This window comes from Triturus cristatus, chromosome 3_1 (genome assembly GCF_964204655.1).
Source record: "Triturus cristatus chromosome 3_1, aTriCri1.1, whole genome shotgun sequence".
NCBI classification, from domain to species: Eukaryota; Metazoa; Chordata; class Amphibia; order Caudata; family Salamandridae; genus Triturus; species Triturus cristatus.
In genome coordinates this window covers 298001301-298016364 of record NC_140583.1, presented here as the reverse complement: position 1 = coordinate 298016364, position 15064 = coordinate 298001301, and the positions used below count along the sequence as shown (strand labels likewise).

At 49.2% G+C, this 15064-nt stretch overlaps 1 protein-coding gene across 13 annotated transcripts in view; it reads right to left on the bottom strand.

The window, feature by feature from the left end:
• CELF6 (CUGBP Elav-like family member 6) overlaps positions 1–13228 on the bottom strand; it is a 531043-nt gene extending 517815 nt beyond the window's left edge. For all 13 annotated transcript variants that reach the window (XM_085643931.1, XM_085643936.1, XM_085643939.1 and 10 more), the window contains exon 1: positions 12946–13228. In XM_085643931.1, coding sequence (XP_085500057.1) covers positions 12946–13168 — 223 coding nt within the window. In that variant the 5' untranslated portion in view covers positions 13169–13228. The remainder of the gene's footprint in view (positions 1–12945) is intronic.
• Between the last annotated feature and the right edge of the window lie 1836 nt (positions 13229–15064).

The window sequence follows — 15064 nt, the reverse complement described above, 5'->3', positions numbered from 1 at the left end:
AACGCCACACAATGCCCAGAACCAGCAGCAGAAACAACAAAGAGCGAACCCCCGCAGACAAAGGAAGAAGGCCCCACCCCACTGAAAAACAACCCACAACGACTCCACCAGAAAGCCGAGGGGAGCAACGAGAGACACAACAGGCCCCACCCAAAGCGGAAGACAAAGGATCGACAAGACCAACCACAGGTCCAACCATAACACACACCGGGGGAGGCCCTCCGCAGATCAGCCCATGCAAAAGTGGACAAGGCCTGCCAAAAGAGCCAAGGCACCGACCCAGAGGACCAACTAAGGGCAGGCCTAGACAAAGCAAACCAAGAAGAGAGGGGGCAGTGACCATGAGCAAGCCCTCCCGCAAGCCTTAGGCAACAGAGATTCCAGAGAAACCCCCAGAGGTGGACCAGGCCATGGGACAGGAACATCCAGCACCAACCACCAATGAAGATACCGGACAACAGCCCAAAAAACCCCAAACCCAGAGAAGGACCCTGGGCACAGGGACAGGCCAACAGGCCAGGACCGAGGCAACCACCCCGAAAGTAGGGGACACCGAGGCATAAAACCCGGCACTCCGCTGAACGAAGGCAAGGGAGAGGCCAGAAGTACAGCCCCCCACCAAACCTAGGCCAACAGGACCCCGCCCAAGGAAGGAAGGGACGGATCCCAGTAGGCTCGAAACTGACCAGGGCACTAAACCAAGGTCAAGGAGAGGCAAAACCCCCAAGGCCACCGAGACCAGGGGAACCCAAAGACCAAATAGGGCCAACAGGGAAGAAGCAGCCACAATCAACTTCCACCAAGGGTGACACCCCAACCAAAAACCCGGGGGTTGATCGCAGGGAAAAACACTGGACCGGGGTAGAACAAGCAACTGAGCAGAGAAGAACAAAGAACAGGGAAGGGGGAAACTCCCAACCAAACTTGCAGCTGACCAAGCGGCCAGGATGTCAAAGTAAAACACCAGTGAACTATCCCAGGCGAGACCTAAGAGCAGCAGTAGAAGGAAAAAAACAGGATGGCCCACAGCCCAACCCCGCAGAAGCCCCCACAAACACCAGAGAAGCCAGCAAACAGAACAACAGACATGTCAGCAAGAGACGAGGCCACCAACACGGCGCCACCACGGGCCCAAAAGGAGTGGCACAGGGCAACTGCCACAATCCTGAAACCCCCAACCACAGTGGGCACAAAGAAAAGCACTGAAACCAGCCACAGCCAGGCCATACAGGGAACTCAAAGAAGCAGGAGGACCAGGAGGGATCCAACCAACCCACACCTGCACACCAACGCTCAGCTCGCACCAGGCAGGCGGAGAGGAGTGGCCAGAGGAAAGGGAAAGAAGGCCGGCCCTGTCCCCAGCTACACCAAGCACAGAACTGTCGACCACCAAAGGGCCTAAGGAACCACACCCAAACCAGGCACAAAGCGACCAGAGAGAGGGAAAACAGACAAGGACACAGGCAGGCACCCAAAGGTGACCCCCAAGGGACCAAGGCCCTCATGGCCAGAGCCGGACTGAACTAAGCAGAAAAGGCACCACCAACCCCCGCTGAGGCAAACGAGGGGCCAAACACAGAGACAGCAAGGCCAAGACAGACAGAGGCAAATCCAAGTACCCACCACCAGACCGGAAGACTTGAGGCCACACCACAACCCAAAGAGGGATGAGCTCGGAGAACCCAAAGGTGCACAACCCACCGAGAGGGGAAGCACCAGAAGTGGGACAGGGCAGAAACCGAGCCCCAGCAGACCCCGCAACTGCAGAGCCACCAAAAAGAACCAGATGAACAGGGACCAGAGCACGGGCCCAAAACCACCCCCTGAACCACAGTAGATGGCCAGAAAAAAGACACAGCCCGGAAAGGGAAGCAACAGGCCCGCCAAGCAAGAGCGAAAACCAGAAAGCCACAGTGCGGCACACACCCCAGGGCAGGCAGACACCAGACCACACTGGACACCCCATCAACACCCCCACCAGCCAGTCAGAAGCAACAGGGGAGAAACCAAGGTGCCACAGAGGCGAAGGATGAGCCACAACACTCAGCCCACGCCTGCTGAAAAGCAACCAGCAACAGAGAGGCAGAGGACCCCCAGATGAGGCCAAAGAACTCGAAAGGAACCAGAGAGGGGAGAAGGAAACAACAACATGGCATCCAACCCCCACCAGCCTGCCCAAGCACAACCCAGCATCGGGCAATAGGCAAACACCAATGCTGGCAACCAGGCCCACCAGGGGCATCACCAATGCAGCCCCGAGCTGACAGCCAACCACAGACAGCCACAGGAGACCAGTGAGTGGCAGCAGAGGCACAGCGCGCCAAGGGCCCCGCCAGCCCAGAGAGAGGGCACAACATCACACCCTCCAACCCCCGTGCAGATAAACCCAAGAAGAAGGGAGTCCGGGAATCCCAAGGGCCTGACGCAGGAGGGAAAAAAAGGGGCAGACCCACATAGGAGCAAGGAAAACCTGAATGAAAAGCCACCCGGTGAGGCAGACGCCACACAACCCTGGCAACCCCCACCAGCCGGCTCAGGCACAGACCACCAACATAGTGCCTAGCAACAGGCAGCAAACACGTACGCAACCAACAGGGAGGCTGGGGACCCCAAATGCCAGATGCAGAGAGCCAGAACAGGCGACAAACCGCCATGCATTTTCCCCGGGGCAGGCAGACACCAAAATACACCGCCAGCCACCACCAGCCAGCTCAGGATACGACAATCAGTGCAGCACCGGTCAGAAGGCCATTCGGAAACACCCCCTGAAAAAGAGAGAGACAACAGAGACCCAAACACAGATCAAGTAACAGGGATGCCGAGGCACTAAAAGGGCAGAGAGCAGCCAACATCTACAGGCAGTCCCAGGCGGCCCCCCAGGGAAGGCACCAACCAGGCCCAAACCAGACCAGAATACAGGCAAGAAGAATGAAAGGCCTCAGGTAGAACCAGGACCGGAAAAAAAAGCTATGCAGTACTCACCCCCAGGGTAGGCAGACACCATCACACACCATCTGCCCCCACCAGCCAGCCCAGGCGCCCTCCAACAGCCCAGTGCCAGGCAAACATGAAAAGCCTGCAGCAATCAGTAGTCTCAGGTGTACCCAATCGTAAAAGCCAACAGCACCTGGCAGTCCCAGGTGCACTCCCATCCAGGAACCGACCAGGCACAATGCTGCACAACTGCAGAGAGTAGACGAGAACAGGAGCCATCAGGGAGAAAGGCCGCAGCAGGAAAAGGATTCCGACCATCCAGGAACTACAGGGGCACGACCAAGACTGGCCCGAGGTACCCCACAGAAGCAGCAGCAGCACGTCCTCCAGATCAGCCCAGCCACAGGAAGATGCGTCCTCTAACACGGAGCAGACCAGGAGGACACGTGCCCCAGCCAGAAAGGGATGGCCACCAACACACACGGCTCCCGGCAGACCGGGTGACCGCGCAACAGGATATCGAGGATGGCCTAGGAGCCCGACGAAAACATCCAGAGAAGCCTGCAGCAAGAAGCAGCAGCAGGTAAGTACAACCAGCAAATCCACGTCCCATTCTTTCGGAAGACAGAAAAAAACAACAGGCGGAATGCTGGGTAGGTACAGCTTATGTACTACCAGTGGGAGGGGGTGGGGTTAGGTGTCCCAGAATTCTCCTGTTCTGTTTTTTCTGTCGTAGGGATGGTCATCTCCACTTCGTAAGGAATGGGATGAGGACTGGAGGGACCGGGAGGTAATAGGGTTACAGACTTTTCTAAACCCATAGGAGTTTATGGAGTAAATATTTGAGTAACTAGAGGTAGAGCCTATTGGTGCAGTCCACAAGAAAGAGTCCAAGGCTGGCTTTTACTGGGTTTGGTACCCTCAAGAAATAAATGTCTGCCCTTAGGAGTCTGAGTAGGGAGGAAGAAGCCTTGTAGGCTGGGCCTATATACATGATGACTCCCACACAGGTGGTTGAGAAAGACGCAGAACCAGGGCCAGTCTGGAAACATGAATATGCCCTTCCAAAAATATTAAAAAAGGCCCCATGCTGCAGGAAGTCGTGACTGGAAACGAGATTTGGGGGGACTTGATTTGGTGATAGCTGTCCATCCTGCCCTTCCAAAAATATTAAAAACGGCCCAATGCGGCAGGAAGTCGTGACTAGAAACGAGATTTGCTGGGACTTGATCTGGTGACAGCTGTCCATCCTGCCCTGAAAGCTACCCTCATGCCTACAGTCTGTCAGGAGAATGCCGAAGTAGAAAAATGTTGAGTCTGGCCCTGTGCAGAGCCCACTTCCATTTTCCATTGAACTGGTCACTAATTTGCATAGACATATAGTTTTATGAATAAAACTATATTGCACACAAATGATATATTGTGTAGAAATCGTGTTTCAATTAATATTTATTATTTGTGCATCACCACGTGTCTTGAATTGTACTGATCCTACTAAAATCTTCGTTTCCATTACACTCCAGAATTACAAAAAATGTGCTTCATTTTGCTTTCCTAACTGCTGAATGTGTACACTTAATTTGCAGATATTTACATTTTGGTGTGTGTTAGGATAAAATATATTCCTCCAGCTTTTTTTTTACATATAATGTACCGCAGCAGGATTGTCACATAATTCACTATATTTTTCTTTTTGTGACTGCAGTGAGAGTTCATAAACACCAGTTTCTGTGTTAAAAAAGCAGCAGAAGACATAGTCTGGCATTTGACCTCTGTCTTTCAAGTGCACCAAATGTGACAAGAGAAATATAGAATTTAAAGGTAGTTTTATTCATTGCCTGGGCTTTGGCGACCCACCAAAAATCAGCTTGCGACTCCCCAGATCAGGAAACACTGGTATAAGCACTGCCCAATGTCAGGATTTGCGTCCTGATGGCTTTCAGTTCCTGATAGTTCTAGGTCACACAGTCGTTGGTTGTGAAGAAACGAGGACCAAGAATTCATGGATCTTATTTGAGTTAGTGTTGCGGGTTCCTGAATTTTCACCGACCTACCAGACAACTGTGCTCGGCATCCCTCTCACTCGCCCACACCTCCTGCAGTCACTGAAGCAACAGCGGAGGATGCTCCTTCTGCTACCTCGCGACAAAAACTTGGAACGACCTCCCCTGCAGCGACGGACCTCCACCTCTCTTCTGGAATTCCGGAAGACACTCAAAACCTGGCTGTTCAACTGAGTCACAAAACTCTCACGACCCTCAAGCAGCTGGATACCCTCTAGGGGGTGATTTGTTGCGCTATACCAATCGACTGATTGATTGATGATGTCACCAGGCCACTGTGACATCAATGTTCTTACATGTCCCTTATGACAGCAGAGGCATAGATGCACAACAAGGAGACCACTGGTACTAAACAGGCAATGTGGGAACAGCCACTGCCTACTATGGGCTGCAAAGTGCACTGACCTTACTCACTACCAGGCAGGCCTGTAGGGGTGTCTGGTGATGCTGAAAAATCCATATGATCAGGGCCGGACAGCAAAAGAAAATTAGCCCTTGCGTTAATGTTCAAACAACCCCACGCTGTCAGGAAAGTGACGATAACACACGGGTGTGTGTCTAGAAGACTATATCAGATGAATTGAGTTCCTGTGTTAAGTCATTATACACAAGCGGGCAGGATCAGAAATTGCCTAAATCATGTCCAAGAACCTCTAATGCATCAGATCAGTAATTTTTTTAAGGCATGGGCAAAATGGGCAATTGCCCATGACCCCCATCTTCCAAGGGTCCCCTTGAGAGGGTGAACCTTCTCTCTATTTAACCTTCTAGTTTGCTATCACAAACTCTCTCCCTCTCTCTGTCTGCCTTTACCTCTTGTCACTTTCTACCCAGTGTTAACTTAAGGATCTTTGGGGCACTGGACAAGATACGGTTTTACTGTTTCAGTGTGATCCTGTTTCTGAAATGTTAACATATATTCAGTATTGTTTGGCATGAAGAAGGCCTGAAATAGCAGGAAATGGGTAATAACATTCAGAGTTGTTCTGAACAGGCCCCCCAAAAATATATGTCTTGAACGGGCCCCAATAATCCTTAAAATGTGGACAAGGCGCTAGCTAATAGGCAGCGCCCAATTATCTTGTCAGTGGTCCACCCTGACCAATCAGGATTTATGCCGCAAAAGAGCAAATTGCTAAATCTTTGACGTCTCTTTGGAGTCATGCAAATGACAGAGAAACGCCTGTAGGAGGTTGCTGCCCTGCTCTCGCTGGATGCCCATATGGCCTTTATTAGCATAGAGTGGCCGTACCTCTTTGCTGTGCTGTCCAGAATGGGCTTCGGTGACAAGTTTTGTGAGTGGGTCAGACTGTTGTACTGCAAACCAATGGCGAGAGTCAGGATTAATGGGAGAGTTTCCACTCCCTTCCTGCTGCTAAGGCGCACACTTCAGGGATGCCCCTGTCGCCTATGATCTTTGCGCTTGCGCTAGAACCACTTACAGCCTGGATGCAACATGATGCCCTTGTTCACAACATTGTGGGAGAGGGAGTATTGGAGGAGGGTATCTCCAGGTGATCCATAGGCTCCTGCACATATTCCAGCTGTTTGGGAGCTTCTCTGGATACCAGAAAACTGGGATAAGTCCTTGGTGTGTCCTCTGGACGGAGTGCTTCCCCCCTGATGACAGCCTGTGGGGCGCTGGTGCGGAGGGAAGAGTTCAAATATCTGGGTATTTGTATAACTAAGTGGGGGGGGGGGGTCTCTCAACCTTCTACCGCAGCTGGAGAGATTGTGAGTGGATGTTATCCATTGGTGGCAGCTTCCAATATCCTAGATGGGTAGAGCCATCCTCTTTCATACAATGGCCCACCCACGTTTATTATATGTGCTCCAGAATACCCCCTATAGGATTTCAAATGACTTCTTTCGGGCGATAGATAGTGAACTCTGCGGCCTGCTGTGGGCTGGGGAGAGCCCACTCATAGAGCTGTGTAAACTTCATCGAGGGGTGTATGTGGGTGGATTGACAGTTCCAGACATTAGATACAACAATCTGATGTCCCAATTGATAAATATTAATGATTGGATTTTTGCTGCTATCACAGAGCCGGTGTACCGTGCGGAGCGGTATGCCGTGGGTGTAGGGGGGGTACCTGGCGGCGCTCTATCGGAAGAGTTGCGAGAGACAGCTCCCAGCGCACATGCAGACAGTGGTGCAGGCATGCCGTGAGGCCACAAAATTACTGCGATGGGAAAACACGCTAATGGCTCGGACCGCGCTCTGGGACTGTGATGGGCTGCAGGAGGTGTGCCGTTTACAGGGTTTCCGGAGATGGAATATTGTTGGAACTGAACATCTTGGAGATGAAAGGCGGAATGGGGCAATGATCACCTTCAAGGACCTCAAAACTGAATATCAAATGGTGGACAGTGATTGCTTTCAGTACCTACAGTGAAGACACTCCCTGGGATGTCATATACCGAATGGAAAACTATTACCCGAATACTCACCGCTGGAAGACCGGCTCCTCTTAGACCTGATGGTAGAGAGGGCCATTTCTTTCACGTCCCTTAAGCTCATAAAGAGCTCTCCGGGCCTCCTGGCCCCCCTGAAAGAGGCGTGAGAATCGGAAGTGGGGCTCCTGGAGGACGATGACTGGGCAGATACATTATAATGCCCTAGAGATATGACCATAAGGGCGCGCTTCCGACTGATTCAACTTAGACTTTCCCATGGGCCATATGCCTCCTGGACGCTTCAACATCGGTGGGTGCACTGTGAGTCGAACCTGTGTGCCCGGACGTGTGGGGAAGATGGCTCGTTCTTTCACATAATATGGGCGTGTCCCAATATTCAACAATACTGGGATGGAGTCATCAGAATTATGGCCGAGGCCATGGGTCTCCAGGTTCCCAAGGATACAAGATGGCATATACTGGGGATCACGGGGGAGGAGAGATGGCCCAAGCACATGGGAACATGGCTCATGCTAGCCTCAGGAGTGGCAAAGAGAAATATTGTGTGTGCATGGAGCGCAGGAGCCTCCCCCCGGGTACGAGACTGGGAGCACGACATGGATTGGAGCCAACAGGTGGAGAAAGTTATCCATCAAAGTAGAGGGTGCTCCGAAAAGGGGGAAGATCTGGGCCCATTGGGAGGAATATAGACGCCAGCAGACGATAGTTGGGAATTAGCAGCGGCACGGGTGGGGTCCGAATACAGGCAGCGGGAGGTGGTATTATGGAAAGTTCCTAAGTAAGTAATGTATGGCCTATTGGTAAACAACCTTCCTCCAATTCACCAAAATACTGTAACTCTGTCTATGCGATGACTGTATTGGTATAGTAAGCATATGTTCAATAAAAAGAACGTTTTGAAACATAATAATCCTTAAAATCACACAGCATCAGACATCTGGGAGTAGACTTCCAGCTTGTTAAAAAGAATAAAACTGCATTTTCGTAATTGAGGCCCATGACAATTATTTTCACATTTTCGTCACGAAAAGTGTGATGTTTGAATGTGATAAATAACCCCACAGACCGGCTAAAAGGGATCATGTCACGGATTAAGATGTTATATTTAGGTTATTTTAAGTTATGTAATATTCTTTTTGGAGCATGGGAATAATTGTGGATATCTGCCAATATGGTTCATTTGCAAATTGCAGATGGTGATCTACTGAGCTTAGAAGAATATATTTTTATTTTATGAGCAAAATTATGTGTCATTTCCTTTTTCATGTTATGTCTATTTGTGTAATGTTCCCATTTTTTACTTTCACTTTTTTGTAACATGTTCACCCGCATGAAGGAGAACTGAGCTAAAAATGTCTCCCACCACCACCTTGTGTTGCTTCTGCGTGCAAGTAATGCCCTCTTGTTCAATTTACATGCCAATTTTGCGTAATTGGTCTAACGCTCACTAAATGTATGCGCATTTTATGACGAAAAATATCTGTAATTTCATCCACGCGTACTGCGAGAACTGACCTCAACAATGGTGTACACCTTTTTTTCATTTGTGTGAATATTTAAATTATAGTTTTTTTTAGATTACTAAACATACTGTAATTGATACTGTGTCCAGAATGAAGTGACCAGTAGAACAGAGGGATGTGGTGTGGGAGCAAGTTGTTGCTTTTACTACAGAGGTACCAGAGATAGAAGGGATAGTGAGGCAGATTTGTTTTTTTACTGTAGTGGAACGTGGACAGGTTAGGCGAGTTTTGCAACGTCATAGAAATCTCATCTGCATTTATTACAGACTTAAAGCCCTCTGTGGCGGGCTAGAACGGCTATTACAGGCAGTGGCAAGGGCCTATAAAAGGGTGAGGGTCTTTTTACAACTGGTATAGTGCAAGGAAGAAGGGTTAGAAGGCTATTAGAATATTCCACCACCTAAGAGTAGAGTGTTCCAGATTAAAAAGGGAGAACCAGAAAGACAAACATTGGACTGTTGGAGCAGAAGGCTTATATCAGCTATTAAAAGCTCAGGGCCACTGCATTGTCTTTAATGGCGCTCTCAACATTCCAGTGTTCTAATATGGCATCTTATCATCTTCAGCTCTCTGGTCCACTATTGAGCAGGGAGGCCGGCGCACCGGCTAGATGTGGTCAAAGTACTCACCACAGACGTTTGGAGCTCATTGCACAAGACACTCCCGATGTATTTTTGTGAGAATGCTATTTTTGTTGCTGCACATGATTGAGTAGGTATACCGAGGTCGGTGGGAGAGGCTGGCGGAACATGTGCCTAAAGCCTAACAAGCGGACGTCACCCGTGTTCATTTTAAGGCTTCCTCTTTTCACTCCTCCCTCACCTTTATGTGTATACATCTTTAAGACGTGGGTGAGCTGGTCTTGTGGTCTTCCCACATTTAGGTCTATCTATAATATAAGTAATATAGTACCCCCACTGTACATTATAAGGATGTTGCAAGTCAGAGGAGTTCCATAACCTTTATCATGTATGGCAGGGGCTACTGTATCCCAGTACATGGTCACAACATCATCTTTCCCACAAACCACTTAGCTCTTTTATTTGAAAGAGAGAGCATGGTTGCAAACATGAATGAAAATAGAACCTCCAGTGCAAAATTAAACACATCAAAAAACTATTAGAAATTAGTTGGAAAAAGAAGATATTAGAAACAGTTCAATACAACAACAAAAAGAAACTGCATTAGTTCAGAATGTGTAGAAACATTCTGAAAGATTCTAACTTTTCTATAATTATCTACGGCATTGTGACATCAGAACTTGACTATTTTATTGTAATACAGATGAGTTCTGACGTCTTTTTTTTGAATTGGCAAATGGGTACGTCACAGATCATCGCAGAATCCCATGTATTATATGTATCTAATAATTTTTTCTGCAATAAATGCTAGTAAAAGTTTCTTTCGAATTAAGTAATGCTTTTGAAAAGGCATGTATCTGCGTGCGTGACCATATCTATTCTCACTTCTTACTGCACCAACTCCTGCTTAATGAAACACTGCTGTATGTGTACTATGAGTAAGAAATATATGAAGCATGTCCCTGAACAACATGCACTAAGCCCAATGCTTCTTGCAAAGACCATACAATTTCCCCACAACTTTCCAATCCTACACTCGAAACGGCTTCACAGTTAGCCAATCGCCATCAACTTGCTTTTTGGCCTAGTCAGGAGTAGGAAGCGCTACATAAAAGCTAAAACACAATATCCGTGGTTGGCCTTATTGTTCGGATGTCTCGGTTGGAATGAAAACACACTAGCTGGAGTCACCACTGAAGCACTGCAGCATCTTTACAAAGACAGTCTTCAACATGCAACGGAAACGCGGTAGCAGTAAAGAGGGCTCTATAGGAAGACCGCACACTGTGCTTAGAAGACGAGGGAAATCCACTGCGCTGCACTCAACAGCTTCTGATTCATACCACTCTTTGCCTTTTAAAAAAAGCGTGATCTAACAAACTGTTTCTCAAATATCATCATCACAGCACTAAGAAGCAAACGTTTCAAATTCAAAAGTTATGGGGCAATGAAATGCCAATTCATCCTGCATCGTGGCGCGTGGCGCGTGGCGTGGGCGAGTGTGCACGCCTTATCCTGCAACTGCATATTTGTTTTACATTATATTGACCCACAATATGCAGACTCAAACACACTACATACGAATGAAGTGAATCACCTCTGGGGAGGCCAGATTCACCTCTGGGGAGGCCAGATGTGCAGATTAGGACCGAGGCCAAAGGCGATAAAGTGATGTATGCAAAAAAGAACTATTGATGGACAGAATGCAGAACAATGTCATACATTCACCCCAGTACAGAGATCTGGGCCTAAATCCATTCCAGTTTGGACCCAGCCATATGCAAATCAGTCTTGACCCTGTGCCCAATGGGAACAGTCGAGCCCGAACTGTCAGGTCAGGTCCTACCTGGACTGGAAACAAGCATCTTAGGACCGGTTTCGGGGTTTCACCCCTCTTCAGCCGGGATAGTTTGATTCCAGTGGCATGGAGAGCACGGGACTCACGTCTGTGCAATTGTGTGTCTTTTGATAAAGTGATGTATCCAGGAACATTCAATTGAGTCGAGGGAGTTGTGATTTGACCCCGCATCTTTGATGTAAGAGGTCAGCATGATTGCCACTACAGCGCTTCTTAGCCACACAGCACATATAGACACACCCAACGTGCACATACATGAACATACATCCTCACACCTAACCCCATGGCCTAGTCAACGTGCCGATATGGTATCTCAATACACGGATTTAACCCCTGAAACTCAAGGTATGCTATTTAATGACCAACCAGCAGCACTGATAGTGCCTGCAACCAGAAACAACAAAAACATGTTTTTCTTAAACAGGCACACGCACAAACATGCATGGGTACACTGGCATGCTAATTGTAGCATGAACGGATACACAGATAAACTCAGAGATTTGCGTTCCATTGCCATTCACACACATGCCCTGGTTAAATCAAGCACACATCCCTCCCTCTCTTATTCTTCGACGTCACTTAGAACCCCGGGGTGGCAGCAGCTATGCTGGATGAGAGGCGCCCAGGGTCTCTTCATCAGCACGTGACGTGACCAGCTGCCATCGGAGTCTGGCTGGTCCAGGGGTGCTAACCACTATCTGAAAGGACGGTCTGCACAGAGCCTGATCCTTTCTGACAGGAATCCAGCTGCACTCCCTGTAGAATAAACTGTTTACGAGTGTTGTGTTTTTTTAAGTGTATCCAGTCCGGGGGCTGCTAAGATGTCGGCTGTGTAAACTGAAAACTTCCGTTTTTATCCTAGCTTACCAATTTGCGAAAAGTGTGTGATCCTGAGCACATCGATGTCAGTCTCCATATCTGCAAAAAGCGCGTGCAAACAGGCGCACACTTGGCATGAGTAGCCGCATTAAAAACGTGATGTGCCTACTATTAAGTACTTCTAAAACTTGCAGGGTATTAAAATGAGAGGGCCTTGGCTTCGATTAAAAAAAAAATCAGTGGGACGGAACATGTATCCTACGTGCGCCCAACGGCGTTTGAGAAAAAGATAATATCTACTTAAAAGAAGTAGTTTTTGCTCATACAGTCCAACAACTGATAAATCGCCAGTTTGGGTGCCATATCATTTCAGCCACTAAGAAGAATACGCCCCTTCCCCTCGCAGCCAACGTTTGGACAACTCATTTCACGGAGACCTCTGTAATGGAATATTATTATTAAAACAATAGTATAGTTTTTCAGCCAAAAATGTTTTTCATGCGCCATATTTCCTTTACAGGGAGATATGAAGAGCTGTATAATTTCCAGGTATAAGGGTGTTTATGTATCCACTGAGAAAGGGAGTCAGCATCACCATGGGGGATTCAGACCTCCTGAATAAGGAGACACCCTCGAGTTCGGGGAGACTCCGCTGCCACCTCCCTGCACCCCCTTCCTTTGTTTCTGGTGCCCTCTGCAGAATGTAGGGGCGAGGCAGACAGGCAGGTGACAGCGGGAACACCCACCTTTGTGCATGCCGGTGAACCTGTCCTTCAGCACGGTGAGCTCGTAGATCTTGCCGAACTCCTCGAAGAGAGGCTTTAAGTCCTTCTCCTCCAGGTTGCGCGGGATCTGCCCCACGAAGAGCTTGATGGCATCCTGGTCCTTCATGGGGATGGTGCCCGGCCGGCGCGGGGAGCTGGCCGCGGTGCTGAAGTGAGCGAGCTCTCCGTTGGCCACCGTGGCCATGTTCAGCACCGCCCGGCGTGGACGGCTCCCTCGCGGCTTCCCGTCCCCCTGCCTGCCTGGCTTCCCTCCTGTCAAAGTGGAAGTGCCCTCCCTCCTGCCCTCGCGCCCCTGCCTTCCCCACGTCCCCTCTTTCTTTCTTCCGCTCTTTCTTCTATGTCTCCAGCAGCTGCTCCTGGGCCTGCTGACGTCAGCCAGCTGCCCCTTTTCGGCTGGGCGCGCGGCTCGTTTGCATAATGAGGCAGCGGCGGCCAATCGGCGAGAGCGGCTGGCAGCGGAGGCGGCAACGGGGTCTGGGCGGCAATTACGACGTGGTGGAAGGGGGAAGGACGAGGGGGGTGGGGGGCAAGGTCGGGCTGCCATGGCAACCACGCTGCATCCACCACTCCAGGGCCGGTAGATACGTGTGGCAGACCACCCTTTGATGATGGGGTGAAGGGGGATAATAAAAAACTTCAAACGTGCTAGGGACAGGCTTGGGGGATCTGAAGAGGGTTTGGTTATCATCCCCGTTTTCATTGTCGTCTAGCACGTTCTAGTAATCAAGTGCGCTTCACAAGCCAAGGTACTGCTCGCTGAGACAAAATAATTAGCATTAGACGCGAACGAACCCACCACAGCCCATACCCCCAAATAATCGGCAAGTCACAATCACATACTGCGGCGCATCCCCTCGAAATACACAGAGCATCAATACCACCCTAGAGACTATTCACCCTAACACCAGGCCCCTCAACCCTGACCCTGCCCATCGCACAGCTCCAACTGCTGAACTCCTGAGTAACCCGCACCGCACCTCACCTGTCCTAAGCCCTTGCAGTCCACTCCCTGAGCAATCTACCCCTGGCCCATCCTCAAAATAATATGTCCTCTACATAGCCCCGTACATGGTTGCTTGAAGGAATTGTACTATTAAAGGGAACTTTGGGGTGTCATAGCGATAGTACACACACAAGGTGGTTTCAGATATTACACAAGGAGCAAAAGTGATAGCTTCCTTCACACATACATGTGTATGCATCAGAACAAGCTTGAGTGATGTACACACACATAGACAGACATCTGCCAGACAACGGGCAAGGCAATATTCCATATGTATAGCCAAGCAGGCTCTCCCCATGCACACAGAACAAGTACGGCATGGGCAGCATAAGTGCATGCTTCCCCTGGCATTGGTGCAAGCTCACCTCATACACAAAGATTACGTATGGCATGTGCAGCATCAGTGCACGCTTCCCCTGGCACCTCATGCACATGGAACAGGTACAGCATGGGCAGCATCAGTGCACACTTCCCCCTGGTATTGGTGCAAGATCTATAACACAACAAGGCGCTGGGAAGTTCCAGTGACCTAAAGGGTATGAGAGGTGATAATGTGTAGAGTATATCCTCCCTACAAGTAACTATATTCACAAAAAATACTCTAATGGACCTAAAAAAGGATCCAATAAACTGAGGGGAAGAGGAAAGTGGAAGATTCTGAAAATAAAGGTTGTACCTAACCCAACCATGATCGTGGGGGAGAAAAGTATTTCTTTAGGTTACCCTCACACACCCTAGTGGTGTCATGCTTCATCATCGGGTCACCCAGACCCCTAAAAGTCCGGGTGGGCTCGACCACAGTGTTGGGAGTGCTTTTGATATGTTAAAGACAGAGGGGGTTAGCTAGATAAAATACCTCAGGCAGATCCCCAGTTTCCCTTTATTTATGGGTCTGTCTGGGTAGTTAAAATAAATAAAATTGGGTCTTTGTAGGAGTGTTATGGTCCTAGGACCCTAGTGCCGACATGTTTCAGTCCATAACAGGGACAAAAAATGGTCCAGGACTTTCTTCAGGGCAAAGATGTAACTCCCCTATGTGAGTGAAATTACTGGGATGGGACGTCCCTATCCTGTCAG